The sequence below is a fragment of the Euleptes europaea genome, chromosome 14 (genome assembly GCF_029931775.1).
Source record: "Euleptes europaea isolate rEulEur1 chromosome 14, rEulEur1.hap1, whole genome shotgun sequence".
NCBI classification, from domain to species: Eukaryota; Metazoa; Chordata; class Lepidosauria; order Squamata; family Sphaerodactylidae; genus Euleptes; species Euleptes europaea.
In genome coordinates this window covers 57830900-57846621 of record NC_079325.1, presented here as the reverse complement: position 1 = coordinate 57846621, position 15722 = coordinate 57830900, and the positions used below count along the sequence as shown (strand labels likewise).

Here is a 15722-nt window from a genome sequence, read left to right as displayed (position 1 = left end):
TAAATTCATAAAAGGACTTTTCCTTTTATCGTATTACTACTAAGCTTACTCGGGAGTTTTGGGGGACAGACCTTGTTAAAAGCTTTTTGGAAATCCATATAAATAATGCCTACCAGGTAACCATTATCTACATACCTGATCACTTTCTCAAAGAACTCCACAAGGTTGTAGAAAAGGGCAAGAGTCCAGTAGCACCTTAAAGACTAACAAAAATATTTTCTGGTAGGGTATGAGCTTTCGTGAGCCACAGCTCACTTCTTCAGATCTGAAGAAGGCTCTCTATGGACACAAGTCGACGTATTCAACCTCTTGAGTTTGGCACTCTCTCACATCTGCACTTGAACATTCATCTCCAGCATCTTCGCCCTCAAGGAACTGGACAGTTTCCCCTGAGGGTTCATCTGGCTGCATTTCAGCAGCAAAGAGGCAGCTTCGTCTTCTTCTGGTGAAGATACTCTTCTAGCACCCTACTAGACCCTTTTGCCTCCTTGTGAGTTCCAAATGAGGAAGCCCTTCAAGCCCTTAGCCATCTGCAATGATAGGTAGTTTTCTTGGTGGCCATATGTTTGCTGAGGAGGGCCAGTGAACTCTCATAGAATCATAAGATCATAGAGTTGGAAGGGACAACCAGGGTCATCTAGTCCAACCCCCTGCACAATGCAGGAAATTCACAATTACCTCCCCATCCCACTCCACCCCAGTGACCCCCACTACATGCCCAGAAGATGGCCAAGATGTGTTCCCTCTCATCATCTGCTTAAGGTTATAGAATCAGCATTGCTGACAGATGGCCATCTAGTCTCTGCTTAAAAACCTCCAGAGAAGGAGAGCTTACCACCTCCTGAGGAAGCCTGTTCCCCTGAGGAACCACTCTGTTAGAAAATTCTTCCTAATGTCTAGACGGAAACTCTTTCGATTTAATTTCAACCCATTGTTTCTGGTCCAACCTTCTGGGGCAACAGAAAACAACTCGGCACCCTCCTCTGTGTGACAGCCCTTCAGGTACTTAAAGATGGTTATCAAATCCCCTCTCAGTCTTCTCCTCTTCAGGCTAAACATACCCAGCTCCTTCAACCTTTCCTCATAGGATTTGATCTCCAGACCCCTCACCATCTTTGTTGCCCTCCTCTGGACACTTTCCAGCTTGTCTACATCTTCCTTAAATTGCGGTGCCCAAAACTGAACACAATACTCTAGGTGGGGTCTAACCAGAGCAGAGTAAAGCGATACCATCACTTCGTGTGACCTGGACACTATACTTCTGTTGATGCAGCCCAATATCGCATTTGCCTTTTTAGCTACCACATCACACTGCTGACTCATGTTCAGTGTTTGGTCTACTAAGACCCCAAGATCCTTTTTGCACACACTACTGCTCAGAAGTCTCCCCCATCCTATAATTACGCGTTTCATCCCAGCCCTCCTTGCCTGTGCCTGCATAGAGATAAGGCCATGCTAAATCTGGAAATAACCTTTTTGCTAAAGGTAGTCTCTGGTTTCCCTCTCAGCCTGGGAACTGGTTCTACCCACCTTTTCCCCTAATTAATGCTCAGAGGTAGAAAGAGCCCTCCTCCCCGCCTCTGCCCTGGACTCTAGAGAGGCTCTAGCTTTCTATTTGGATGGACTGTTCCCTTCAGAAGAAGACCTGCCTGCCTGCAGAGTCACTCTGGCCCCAGCAAAGAGCTGACTGCACTTCAAGTGCTGGGTGCTGACCCCCTTAGGCTACAGGTCCGCTCATAAACCATTGCTGAGGACTGCCAAAGCACATCCCACCATAAAGAACTCTAGCAACCTCTACAGAGTCATTCCCATGCCTGAACTCTGCAGGGCAGCCACTGGGTATCAGCTTCCCATATCTGTGAGACACCCATGCCTTGGATGTCCCAGCTCAGCAGGATGCATGACTGCAGTTGTGACTACTGCTGAGGGTCCATCTGGCTGCTTCCAGTGGCTACCTGTGCAGTCACACAGCTCACCCTCCCTGCAAAAGATTTTTTTTTCACTTGCTGTGGCATTCTCTTAGCGAGGACTGAGAACATTTTGACTCCTTCCTGGATATGCACAGTACCTGCAGGCCAAATGCTTAGCTCTAGAAGGTTCTGTTAGGCCCTGTGTGGGCACAGAGCGTGTTGGTGTGACTGCGCTTGAAGAACATCAGCTATAGGGAAGCAAGCGGAGTTTTTTCTTGACTATAGCCTGCACTGGCTGAGGAGTGTGTGACACACACTTTTAAAACACACCTTCATTTCAGTGGGTTTTATGCATGTGTAACTGAACCCCAAAACTTGATCGGGGGGGGGGCTGCAAGAAAGAAAGGTCATTCTCTGTTTTGCCCACTTCTCCTTCCCATGCCCTGCATCCTGTCTCTCACCTCCCCCTCTGCAGATGACAGCTGCCAAGACCAAGCAGGAACGAACTGTGCACTGGCAATCAAGGTGAATCTCTGCAGCCACTGGTACTACAGCAAAGCCTGCTGCAGATCCTGCCGAGCTCCACACTCCTAGGAGGGGAGGGGAGGAATGCAGGACTCGTGGGTTTCGAAGAGCAGCAGGAGGATGCTGGGGCAACTGGGAGACCCTCCTGCTGGCCGGCCACACCACTGAAAGCCAGGGCTAGGAAGCCTGAAAATTGGAGGTGTCTCCTCCACCTTCTTCGTTTCTTCTTCTCTCTGTCTCTTTCATGCTTCAGCATGAAGGAATAGGCCACTCTCCCGGTGCTACTGCCCATCAGCCCCACCTGCTTGCAAAGAAGCCGTGTGCCTCGGACCATGAATATGAATCCAGTTATTCTTCCAGGGGCTTTGAACTTCCTTTTGTCTGCGGTTTCCTACTAGCTTAGCCAGATTTGATCTGGATGGGTCTTTTCATTTCTGACGTTCCCCCATAAATGCCAGAGTAATTCTGAGCCTGTGTGTGTACTTCCCACCTCTCTGGATGGCATCCAGAGCCTCTCTGACAAGCTCTGCTTGCACCAATTGAGTTTTTCCATCTGGACTTGCTGAAGAAGTTTTAATAGTTGAGTGAGAACATGTAATGTTGAATGAGAAGCCCCACTGTTTTGGGGTTTGCTTTCTAACCAGCAGGGCAAAACCTCCCAGATCGACAGTTTGTATGACAAGGATGTATTCTATTGAGTCAAAGGCTCGCCTGGCCATCTGTCTTGCTCCTGACCCCCTAAGTCAGGCAAACTGCCCACTTAAAAACAGCCTAGGTTGTCACATACAGTTTTATCCATGTATACATTCCTGCTTTACTTTATTTTAAATTTTTAAGTATTTTAAGAACAATTACAAAACTGATTTAGGAATTGTGTAGGTGGGCGTGGGGGAACGTGTTTTGGTGACATCATGGGCCAATATGTGCCGTTCACAGCTGGTGTTTGCTGCAAACGTACAGGACCAGATCTTTTTTGGAATGCAGTCCTGGAGAAGAAAAAGTACTTTTGGACTGAAGGAATGAGGGCACTTGGGGGCATCTGCTCCGCTGTTCTACGAATGCTTTGTCTTTCTTCAGCTTTTGACTTCCATCTTCTTGCTGGCTGTTTCTTCCCTATCCAGGCATATTTATCTTTTTTTCTTTTTTTGCAGCAATGATGAGCTGAAATGAATGCTGCCCAGGCAGCTAAGCCAAAGCCCATTAGATGTAATATGTAGGTGTGTACTTTTCCAGAGAATTTTATCTTGTAATCCAACTCCAGGCCTGTAGTCCTTAATTAAAATGACATAATGCCAACATATTGTATAGAGTAATGAAACCATAACAGCACTTTATATCACAAAGAGACGTGTGCTCTTTTTTAATATATTTGTTTACAAATGGTGAACTTTATCCCTGTAACCGTAGAATTGTACCCATATGTACATTTTAAATAAATTTTGTTGTATTTATGGCGCCAGATACTTCTCTCGGAGTTAGTCTGCATTTTGGACACTGAATAAAAGGGGAAAGAACAGGGGGGCCCCAAGTACAGATTAGCAAGACAGTCTTCACCAGCAGCTGCTAGGGATGGTATTTTTCAGATCCGGGTACCAGGAGGGCAAAATTATCAATATTCTGGGTTATTTGGGTCCCAAATACCCGTTTGGTATCCAGAGTCAGGTTTTTTTCAGGATTCCGATATTATTCAGGTCCATCATTCCCTATGGGGAATCCTTCTAGGGGCTGGAGGGGCAGCCTTTCAAGCAAATGACACAAAAATTGCAGCGAAGCTGATGCTGTCTGTCCACGGAAGAATCACCATGCTTCAAGTGAATTGGACCAAGAGGCAAACTGGCAAGCCCATATTGAGACCTGGCAAGAAGACACTGACACTGGTGCACCGTAAAATTAAAGGAAAACAGTCATGAGAGCCTTCAAATCTGGCCCCCAATGTTCCCAGAATCTCCCGAATATTTCCAGAATTTTTCGGAACCCATTTATAGGTATCCAAAAAAATCTCAGATACCATTTGGATACCCAAATATATTTGAAAAATACCGAATGCACATCCCTAGTAACTACACTCTCCTGTCTCCCCCCACCTCAGCTTTCATTTATTGAACAATTAACCCATCTCTAGTCCTACTGGCAAGGCAGGCTTCACCCCTCCATCTCTCTTGTGGTACTGGCTAAGATCCCTGCATATTTCCCCTTCTTGACTCACTGTTGTCTTCCACCCCTTCTGAAGAACAGAAGGCTTTAAAAAGGATTAGACAAATACAAGGAGGGCAGGTTGAGGGGCAGCCATGGGCTACGGCAGCTAACTGGAATGGCCATGTAGGGAGGCAGTTTGTATCGGAAGCCAATGCATATGAACGCCCCAAGGCATCTGCCTGATCGCTGTGAAAAACCGAACAATGGCTTTGACAGATCCAGTAAAGACTGTTCAAATCCACAAGATGGTCCAGTAGAACATTCTACAAGATAAGTGCCTTGAAAAGAAGGGGATGAGCAAAAGCCCTTCATTGCAGTGTAGAAGTTGGATTATGAGCAGAGAGACCCAGGTTCAAATCCTCACTGTGCCAGGAATAGCAGTGGGTCATTTGGTGCCAGTAACTATCTTGCAGCCTAGCCTATCTCACAAAGTTGTTGAGAGAACAAAATGGGGAAGAGGACTATGTACCTGAGAGCTTTGGAGAACAGGTGAGCAAGGCTGTTAACAATGGGATGTTTCGGGGGACATCGATGCATAGGGCCGCCATGAGTCGGAAGCAACTTGACAGCACTTAACACACACACACAATGCAGAAAAACTCAAACTGCCCCACCCCCTCGATGGAAACCTCGCTGAGCCGCCTTGGCACCCTTCCTGGGGTTGTTGTAAAAATCCATACTGAAAAGGTGGACATGAGAATCCAAAACTATAAGCTTTCGCCTTGCACCTAGGCTAGAAGCTGTAAAAGGAGCTGTTCAGTGGGATGAGTAATAAAGTTAAATAACACCTGTGAGCCCTAAGAAGCAGCTGCCAACTGTGTCTCTGAGTGAGTCATTGCCCTGTCCTCTCCTGGCATTGGTTGTCACTGGATCTTTTTATCACTCCTGCTGCAGAGAAGCAGCGGAATCACGCTCCCTCAATGGAGGCTGCCCCACGTCATCGGTGTTAATTAAAGCCAGGATGCCTGCTCAGAACAGCGAGTCATGCGGAAACCATAGTGGGCTCTACTGAGGTTCAGTCATTCTCCCTTACTCGTATTCTAGAACTGGAAACACAATTTAGGAAACAGATGTGCCTTAGCTATCACAAATTTGGGGAACACTGTACTAGACACTCAAAGAAAGAAAAGAAAGAAAAGTTGAAATACTGAGGTAACAAAATTTTGCTCTTTATGTGACTTCTCGGGCCTTGTGCAGAATCCCAGAATCCACCCTTGCTGATGCCTCTGATAAAGTCAAAGATAAAAGTTTATTATTATTTTTATTTTTGTTCTCAGAGTTTGTAAGTCCTGTACAAGTTTACCACATGTGAAGGTGAAGTCATTAGATGGAATTTAAAATACATACTAGAAAAAAATGAGAGAAAAATAGATTAAACACAGTCACATATTAAATGCAACAAATCCAAAACGTTTCTTTGAAATGCTATTGAAACAAATGCAAATGTTAAGAATTGTACAAACTTGACCCAGAATTCTGCAGAAGCGGCAGCTGTTACATCAGATCACATCAAAGACTGAACACCACTCCCCAGCAAAACACAGCAACAGAAACTGGGCACACTTCCCTCCCCCTGAATTGTGTGTCTCCAATCAGACACAACCCAGGTAAGATACTGAAAGTAACTATGAACTGAAACAGGGGGGAAAAAGAATCACCACTCCAGCCCGAGAAATGTCAGTAATGTTTAAGCTATCAAGCTATAAAAGAATCAACTTGTCCGTAAAAACAATGCCCAACAATTTAAAAAACGCTTTAGGCTGAAATTTTTAGCCAAGGCTGCAGGAGGTCTTTTGCTGCCTTATAAGCAGGGGCTTCCCCTCACCCCCAACGTGTGCAATTCACTCACAGAACCATGTCTTAAAGCCACCCGCTTGAGCGTGCGGCCACCTCATCCGGCAATTGCTGGGCTGAGGATTTAGTCCAGATATCATACAGCGTTGCTGAGAAAGTAGAAACCAGTTCTTTGTACGTCCCAAGGGCAATGCGTTCCCAAGGTGAGCCAACAGTCTGCTTTGTTTCTCTGCCAGCGTCTCTTGGCTTGGTTGGAGGGATGAGAAGAGCACATTTTAACTGGAAGGCAAAGAATGGGCCCTGTGGTCAAGCTCTTTATCATAACTGAGGGAGAGGAGCAAGGTTTTGATAGATAAGAACGGCTGCCCAAAGGCTGCCAGAGCTGGATGGTTTGGCGCACCAACATTAAAACTTGCCACACTGGGCGTTATTTTTGATGAAGCAAGTTGAGGTGAATGGCACATGAGCTCTCCAGGGTTCCATTTGAATTGTTAGCCGAGTCTTACCAAGATGGATCACATTTACTTCATCACAGTGACAACCACAGTGCTGTCTCATCTGTCTGGACGGCGTTCATCATTGTGATGGGGGCACTTTCTCCTCATGCAGCTATGCCCAAACACTGGGTCTAAGCCACCAGGCAATTCTCCTTTACTGGAATGAATGCTGGCTGTCACTCCAGTACGACCCGTGTGTGATGCCCAGGGGAGGCGCATTTAGAAGCCTCCAGGCCACATTTGGGTCTGCACTGGAAATGAGAAGAGCCAGCATTCAACCCAGAGCTCTCACACCTGGCCCTTCCCTTCTGCTGCCCTGGAGCTGCTTGCCCATTGGACAAGGGGCATCAGCTGATGCAGTCCAGGGACACAATGGTCCTGACAAAGGGTTAAACCAGTGATGGCGAACCTTTTAGAGATCGAGTGCCCAAACTGCAACCCCAAACCCACTTATTTATCGCAAAGTGCCAAAACAGCAATTTAACCTGAATACGGTTGCTAACTCCAGGCTGGGAAATTCCTGGAGATCTGGGGGATAGCAGAGTTTGGGGAGGGATTTCAGCGGGGTATAATGCCACAGAGTCCACCCTCCAAAGCTACCATTTTCTCCAGGGGAACTGATCTGTTTAAAGCTCTTTCCGACCAAGGGCCATTTGCACATTTATGACATTATTCAGGGGCCATACCAGGTGTAGATCTCCCCGGGGGGGAGAGGCTAGGGTCGCCAGGTCTCCAGCCACCACCTGGAGGTTGGCAACCCCAGGGGAGGCCACACAGAGAAGGCCTGCAGGGTGCCCCCGCTCCCCCCTCCCAGGCTGGAGGGCAGCCAGCGGTGGGCCCAAGCAAACGAGGCGCCAGGGGGGTGCAGCCCACAGTCAATCGGCAAGGGAGGAAGGGAGGAAGGAAAACAGAGAAAGAGGAAAAGGGAGGGAGGGAGAGAGAGAGAGAAAGGGAGAAAGAAATGGAGAGGGGGGAGAAAGAAAGAAAAGGACGGAGGAAAAAAAGGATGGAGGGAGACAAAGAAAGAGACAGAAAAAGAGGGAGAGAGGGAGAGAAAGTAGAAAGTGACAGAAAAAGAGGAAGAAAAGAGAGAAAAGCCTTCCCACACACAAACACACACCCGCTCAACCAGGCCCCAGTCTCCATCCCCTCCCCCCCAGAGTCCACAAAAGCCCCCCCCCCACCCGAAGCCCGATCGGCTCCCGCATGCATGCTTTGCCGCCGGGAGCCGCCGGCCTCTTCCCTCCCCCTCGCTGCTCAACAGCCAACAGGCAGAGAGAGGGGCTTACAATGTGCTGCAGCATTCCTGCACGCCATGGCTGTAGGGGGCAGCCTTGGGGGAAGCGTTCCTCCCCCTCCCCTCTCCTCTCGCCGACCAACAGCCGACAGTCGCCGAGAGGAGGTCCAAAGGGCGCCGCAACGCCCCTGTAAGCCGCGGCCCCAGGAAGACCCTCGGGGAGGGCCACCCTGTGCCCTGCCTCTGCGGCAGGGCCTCGGAGCTCCCGAGGGCCACAAAAAATGTCCTCGGGGGCCGCATACGGCCCCTGGGCCTGAGGTTCCCCATGCCTGGTGTAGTGCCTATGAATCAAAGTCCTCCAAAAAGTCCTATCTTTGGCAATTGTACCAGGGGAGGAATTCCTGCGATGGCGGGAAAGCAAAGCGATGTTGCCGCGTTACCTCAGTATCACCCACTTACTGCAGCCTCAGGGAAGTTGGCGAGGCCGCGCAAGCAGCAGCAGTTCTGGGTGGCCCGGACACGCTGCCAGCCATCCCGGCCAGTCCCGGCCCCTGGGGGGCGGCCGCAGCAAGGTCACCCTGCACCGTTGAGGGGGGGAGAGAGGGAAGCTTGCAGGTGCCCTGGTGACGGCGAGATGACCCGGGGAGCTCAACTTTCTCCCCCCACCCCTCCCCTCGTGGCTGCCAAAAGGAGAGGAGAGAGGCTGCCCGGTGGAAGAGCCGGGGCTGCAGGCAGGGGTCGCCACCATGAGGGGGCTCGGGGGATCCCTCCCGCCGCCCCTCCTGCTGCTGGGGCTGCTTTTCTGTGCTGGGGCAACGGCGCGCGTGCCCACAGAGAGGGCTTTGAGTGCAATCTCTGGCATGTGTGCCATAGGTACGCCACCACTGGGTTAAACAATCCGAAGGCCAGATGAAAAGTTCCTGTTGACTGGATGTGGTGGTGGGGGGGGGGCTAATTTGCACAAATGGCTAATTTGAGATGTTAGCTGTTAAAAATCCACAATCAAACAAAATGATCATAGAATCATAGAGTTGGAAGGTACCATCAGGGTCATCTAGTCCAACCCCCTGCACAATGCAGGAAACTTACAGCGAACTCCTCCCCCACATACCCCCAGTGACCCCCACTCCATGTCCAGAAGATGGCCAGGATGCCCTCCCTCTCATCATCTGCCTAAGGCCATAGAATCAGCATTGCTGGCAGATGGCCATCTAACCTCTTCTTAAAAACCTCCAGAGAAGGAGCACTCACACCTCCCGAGGAAGCCTGATCCACTGAGGAACAGCTCTAACGGTTAGAAAATTCTTCCTAATGTCTAGACGAAAACTCCTTTGATTTAATTTCAACCCGTTGTTTCTGGTCTGACCTTCTGGGGCAACAGAAAACAACTCAGCCATTATTCTCAGCCATTTCAACCAAATCCTCTCTTTCTAGATTTCCAGCCTGGTTCTTTGATCAATGGATAGGTCCCAATCCAGCAAGGACAGGGGCTCTACATTAGGAAGGCTGCTTCCTCATGTATGTCTCTCTTGTTGGGTCAACGCAAGTAACTTTAAACATTCTGACCTTTACGGCAGACTAATTATTAGCATCAAAGAGCCACACAGGAACTCTCCCCCCCCCCCATTTTCTATTTTGAGAAGAATGAGCCCTATCCGGCAGTCGAATTCCCAGTCAAAGTGGCGTCTGAAAGAGGGAGGCAGCGGAATAGATGACCTGTCCAACACCCCAATCAGCACGTGTTCCTGGTGGGATGCAGCTGATAAAACGTATGTTAGGCGGTGATGGGGACAAGCAGAGGCAGCCCTGAAAGTGAGCAGGCCTCATATGGAGCCAAGGACTGGTGGTGCCAGCAGATTAATATTTTCCTTCTGGCTTCGACTGGGGATTGTGCTAAAAGTTGGGCTATAAGGTAAATTTTAGCAAAATTTCAGCAAAAGTAATCCATTTAAAACTTTTTTGATTGCCTAAAAAGCTAATCCTCAGTTAATTCGTAACGCAATACTGCTAAAAACTGTATATGGTAACGCTATAAAAGGGCTGAGAGGTATGTTTTACAGATTTTTAGCTAAGACGAGAGAGGAACCTGTCAATTTTTAGAGAAAATGGGATAGAGATCTGAGGGTAGTTACATCAAATGAAGACTGGAAATGGATTTGGTCTAAATCTTTCTTCCATTTAATTCCATCAGTCTCAGTTCTAGTGGTACCTGACACCATCTAACCTAGGCTGCGCATCTATAATCCTGTGCTAGATGGAGTTGATGCTGTCTGAGCTCTGCAGTTCACTTCCTACATATGTTTTGGCAATAGATAAATACTGAAAAGAAGTTTTGACACTAGTCATGGAAATGACAGGATATAATCTTCTGATGGTGGTTGTTTTAGGATGGCTTAAAAAACAATCCATGTGGAAGATTCAGAAATTATCTTGAATTTCATTGCAGCAGCCCGTATCCATACATTTATTGGGGGGGGGGAATAAATAAATGTTTTTGGGGAAGATGGACTGGTACAAGAGGATTTCAGTGATTGCATTAATTAATAGTAAATACAGAGTAACAAATTCATTGAAAAATGGGCAATATTTGTAATGCATTGGAATAACAAATATATTGAAAATGTACTACAGTATTTTTTCACCATGTTGTAAATTGGTGGTTCTTTGTTTTGTTCTATTCTTGTGTGTGTTTATGTGTATAAGTGAATAAGGATGATAAAGACAACATAAAAAGTGCCAATGGCCAGTGTCACCTTAGGAGAGGCACCATCGGAGGGATCTTTCCCCGGGGGAAAGCAGGTAGACCGTATCTCAGAGGTGGTTTGCACTCGGATGCAAATGGAATCAATTAATCAGTCAATTAAAACTCTTATGATTAATCAACAAAAAGATTTCTTCAGTCAGCTGACAGGGTGAAAATATTTTTAATATATTTTATTTTATGTGTTTATGTTGTAAGCTGCCTTAAGCTCTGTGAGGAAGACAGGCAGCTAATAAATGTTTTAAATAATGAATAAATAAAATAAAACATTATCATAATCTTATCAGAGGTTAATTTTGTTTGAATTGTAAGAGGGGTTGTCTCCCCCCCCCCGCTTATGTAAAGTGCCATGTCACGCACGTGGCCCCCCTACAAACAATACTTAACAAAATAAAGCAGTAATCAGTTTCTTCAAAGAGGGGAGCAGACAGTGCTCAATGAATGCGGTTAAAGGAGGGGGCTGCCAGCCCCTCATCCCCGAGGGATGCCAGGCTGCCTCTCCAGGAAGCTCACCTGGACCCTGCAAAGAGATCGGGTGCCGGCTTCCTTCACTTCCTTCCTGTTCAGACTCCACTCCTGGGGGGGGGGGGCTCACAGTGCATTCCTAAGGAGAGTTACTTCAGTCTAAGCCCATTGAAATGAATAGGTTTAGACTGGAGTAACTCTCCTTAGGAATGCACTCTCAGTGAAAGGCATTAAGGTGGGGGGCATCTTTTGCAATACGAGACAAGCTGGGAAGTTGCTCTGCTCACCCAGGAAGTTGGCCTAGGAGGGTTAGGAAGTATTGACACGATCCTCCCCAGCCCATCTGGGGATGATGGAGGGAAGGGAAGGGTGGTGCATAATGGCAGCTAAGGATGCCCCCCTTGCCCCTCCATGCCAGACACACCCTGGTCTTCACACTGGCTCAGAGCGGGATGATGTTCTTTGCATACAAAAGGAGTCCCAGTATCAAAATCTCCTCTTTATAAAAAAGAAAAGAAAGAAAATCAGTCCCAATGTTTAGCTTTAGAAAACCTACGTGGCCACTCACCCCTATTGGCATTCTGTCCCCCCTCCCCCTCCCTTTAAGCAATGCTTTATTAATAGGTACATAGAGCTATATGTAATAACATATAAATACATTCATCAGTTTAAAAGACTCCCCGTAGATTTTCTTCATGAAAAAGAGTGACGCTGTTTTTAAAAGCCGCAAGAAGGTAGAAAAACATCCACCACCCTCTGGGTGGCTGCAGCAGTTGTGCCGCCTGCGTCAGACGTCGGTGCTGATGCTCCGGCTACGGGAGAAGGCTTCGCGCATGGCCGACAGGCGGTTGGGATTCAGGGCCTGCAGGCTGGCCACGGTGACAGGCAGCTCCAGGTCTTCCTGGCTGATGGCCTTGTAGTTGATGCGGTCGCCTCCATTCCGGACTTCCTCTTCCGGCTCCTGCAGGAAGAACGTGGGAGGCTCAAAATGGGAGCAGCTGGGACAGACCGTCCGGCACTGGGAGGGCTTTTTGTAGGGGGACGAATGGTACAAGGAAGGGCCGTTGGTCAGCGCCACGTTGCGGTTGCAATGGAGTGGAGGGATGTGGGAATCCACAGCAAAGTCCGGCTCGTCTGCGTCTTCCTCTGATTCGTCCTTCTTGCAGCAATAATACTGGGGAAATACCCAAGAAAAATCAGTAGCCAAGGTTCAAGGACCAGCCCCACCTCCTCTTTCCCCATTTATAGTTATGCTTTTTGACAATGTCCACACAGCAGCTTAAAACATCAGTAAAGCAACCACAATCATAAAACCACAACAAACATCCCCCAACACAATCATGAATTAGAACCCTGCTGAGAGGGCCCTTTTTTGTCCCCCCCCCCCAATTTTTTTCTGATTCTTTTGAGACAACTATTACCCTGATATATTACCCTGGAAGCTGATTCTGAGTCACCTTTTCCCTTGTGCATCATGTTTCTGTCGGTTTTCTCTGTCCTGCCCACTCCCACCCACCTCCAGCCCCCTTTTTCCATGATTGGACTGTGGTGGTCAAACCACTCCCTCTCCTCCCCCCACCCTTTTAAATGACACTAAAATATCGATATATTGCTAGAGCATTGTAACAACAGACCTGGCAGGTATGTTGCATTCCCATTTTTCATTTTTAAAAAGCTAGCCTTTATCCCCTTCCTTCATAGAGATACGGGGGGAAAGGTATATCTCCACAATGGAAGAGACTTATTTTTGTTTTTAAATTAAATCTGGGAATTCAGAGAACCTGCTAAGCCTATTGTTACAATGCTCTAAGACTATATTGATATTTTGGTTCTTTTTTTAAAAGGGGGGCTGTGACACCACCAATGATGACAGCACCCTCCTTTTAAAATCCTCATTGTTTCAGGCACATTCAGAAGAAACTCCAAAAGGGAGGGCAGATGTGCGGAAGATTCCTGCCCAAACCGATTCCAATGCTTGTGGATTGACGGCCAAGAAAACCAGGAGTGAGTCAAGCGAGCTGAAAAGCCCAGTGTTAGAAGAAAAGAAGGCTTAGCACCCTGGGCTTAGTTCTCACAAGAAGCCCCCCCCCCCCCCGCCAAGGCAGGGCTGTACCACTTCAGTTTTCAGGCTGAGGCCTCCCCTCTCCACATACTTATCTGTTCACTACATTTTTATCCTGCTCATTCCAAAGTCCTTTTTGGCACCTTTGCCTTTTTGAGACCCAGAGACCAGAGCCATGCGCAGGAGTCCACGTCTGGACATACCCACAATCTAGAAAAGAAGCCACAGATTTGCACCAGGACATTCCTGCCTTCCAGTGCAGAGACCAATACCTGCAGGGACCCTGGGGTGAGGAAGAAGGGTGCTACGCACACTCATTTTGCAATTCATCTTCAGAGAAAGAAGAGATAAAAATGTGACGGACAGATGGAGCTGCCGCACAGTGTCATGAATGAGACTAAATTTTACATTGGTTCATTTATTTCATAACTGCACTTTCAATTTATTAGCCTGTCTATATTCAGGAATTTTGCCCCATCAATGAACCCCACTTGGGACCGCAAGATGGTGAAAGAGGGGGGCTTCCAGTGCTTGGGACTGTACCCAATTGGGACAACACACAGAGTCTGCATCACAATCCTTGTAACAATTTGGAGGAAGAAAGAAGGAACTGATCTTGGCCACCCACTTTGCTTAATCCAAGTACCTGAAGCCTACAGTAGCAGAGCACAGCTATGATACAAAGTAAGATGACAGTCGCTAATATTCCGCCTGTGATGACCACAGTTCCGGCTGTCATTCGACCTCTTCTCCATTAACACCCTGAAAAGACACAACAGGTGGAAAGCATTAGGAACTGCACGGCTAGAGAAGCAACAGGTTAAAACAACCCATACACAACCCCACGGCCAATCAAAGCAGCTGCCTGAGGCAGAGGTATTGTTTAGGAGCAACAAGACATGATCCAAGAGGATCTCCAGCAAGGTTGCTGCTGCTGTGCAGCCATGACCCCACCTGCCACGTCACGCTCCTGCAAGGCGGGGGAATCTCTGCCAACGCTCCATCAGGCAACGCAGACCGACTGCAGCCTTTCTCTCCAAAGGACACATTTGCTTGTTTACGCGATGTCTTGCCCGCCCTCCCTGGCCAAGACTCGGCTCAGGGCGGCTCACATCATTAAAATATACATCAGCCATAAAAATTTAAAACATCAAAACAATAACACTTTAGCTTAAACCAGACAAGTCTCAAGATGGTGCTCCAATTCTACTGACTTGACCGAGTAGACAGGCAGGCCACCCCCTCAGATGGATTCCAGCAAATAATACGGGGGGGGGGGGGAATAGGGAGGCCAGCAGATGTTATACCCGCGGCTGCCCTCAACTGTAGGCCTGGCGGAAAAGCTCTGTCTTGCAGGCCCTGCAGAACTCATTAAGGTCCCACAGGGCCCTGATATCACCAGACAGCAGCATCCCACCAGGCCAGAGCCAGGCCCTGGCTCTTGTCGAGGACCGCTGCACACTCTTAAGGCCAGGGACCACCAGTAGATCATTATCAGCAGATCGTAATGCTCTTTGGGGGGTATACCAGCTAGTGAGCTGTATTCACTGAAGCATTTCTGCCCCACTTTTCTCCCCACTGGGGACTCAATGCAGCTTACAAAGAAACCCATGATGGATGTCTATGGAATCATCTAGGGCTGATTCCCCCCCTCCCAGTGCCGGATTTACGCATAAGCTAAACAAGCTATAGATTAGGGGCCCACTCTCTTGGGGGACCCAAAAAAATGTAAAGGAAAAAAAACTGGATGTACATTTCCAAAATATAAGATAAAAAACAAATAAAATAAAACCTACATACAGCAACAGTGTTTTGTGTTGTGTAGGCTCCTATGATGTAAGTAATGGGCCCCACCTGCTAGCCTGCTCCCTAAAATATCACTGGTTATCTTAATTGTATTTCAGTTCAACAATTTGATAAAATACATATTTTGTTATGTGCAAATGGCGTTAGATACCTATGCATTTTTCACTCCATAAGACGCATCTGACCGTAAGATGCACCTAGTTTTTAGAGGAAGAAAACAAGAAAAAATATATTCTGTGTCCCACGATGGACCCTCCGGCAGGGATCGCGGGATGTAGTGCGGATGCCTCTCTCCCCTCCGCGGAGGGACGCCCAGTCTCACCCGGCACAAACGGGGAAGTGAGGGAAGATGGGGGGAAGGCTGACGCCGGGGCCTGGGGGAGGCCAGGGCGGCAGGACGCAGGCTTACCCACGCCCTCTCTCTCCTCCGCAGGACACCAGCCAGGAGAGGAAACGGGCAGAGACCCTC

The 15722-nt window shown here is 48.0% G+C and overlaps 2 protein-coding genes across 3 annotated transcripts in view; one reads left to right on the top strand and one right to left on the bottom strand.

The window, feature by feature from the left end:
• Window positions 1-2504, top strand: part of ADAMTSL2 (ADAMTS like 2) — a 148982-nt gene extending 146478 nt beyond the window's left edge. Inside the window, exon 21 of the mRNA XM_056860191.1 lies at window positions 2386-2504. Within this exon, the coding sequence (XP_056716169.1) occupies window positions 2386-2504 (119 nt within the window). The remainder of the gene's footprint in view (window positions 1-2385) is intronic.
• Window positions 2505-12165: 9661 nt separating this feature from the next.
• FAM163B (family with sequence similarity 163 member B) lies at window positions 12166-14212 on the bottom strand. Of its 2 annotated transcripts, none has more exons than XM_056860750.1 (2): window positions 14094-14212; window positions 12166-12559 (listed from the first exon to the last, which is right to left on the bottom strand). In XM_056860750.1, the coding sequence occupies exons 1-2, from the start codon at window positions 14184-14186 to the stop codon at window positions 12173-12175; spliced, it is 480 nt and encodes a 159-aa protein (XP_056716728.1). In that variant the 5' UTR covers window positions 14187-14212; the 3' UTR covers window positions 12166-12172. The 2 variants fall into 2 exon arrangements, with proteins under 2 accessions (XP_056716728.1, XP_056716727.1); XM_056860749.1 differs by having other exon boundaries at window positions 14076-14205.
• Window positions 14213-15722: the final 1510 nt, after the last annotated feature.

Coding starts and splice junctions, on each gene's coding strand:
- FAM163B (XM_056860749.1), bottom strand. CDS start 14,186: ATGACAGCCGGAACTGTGGTCATCACAGGCGGAATATTAGCGACTGTC. Junction 12,560..14,075: donor AGGTACTTGGATTAAGCAAA/GTGGGTGGCCAA, acceptor GTATTTCCCCAG/TATTATTGCTGCAAGAAGGA.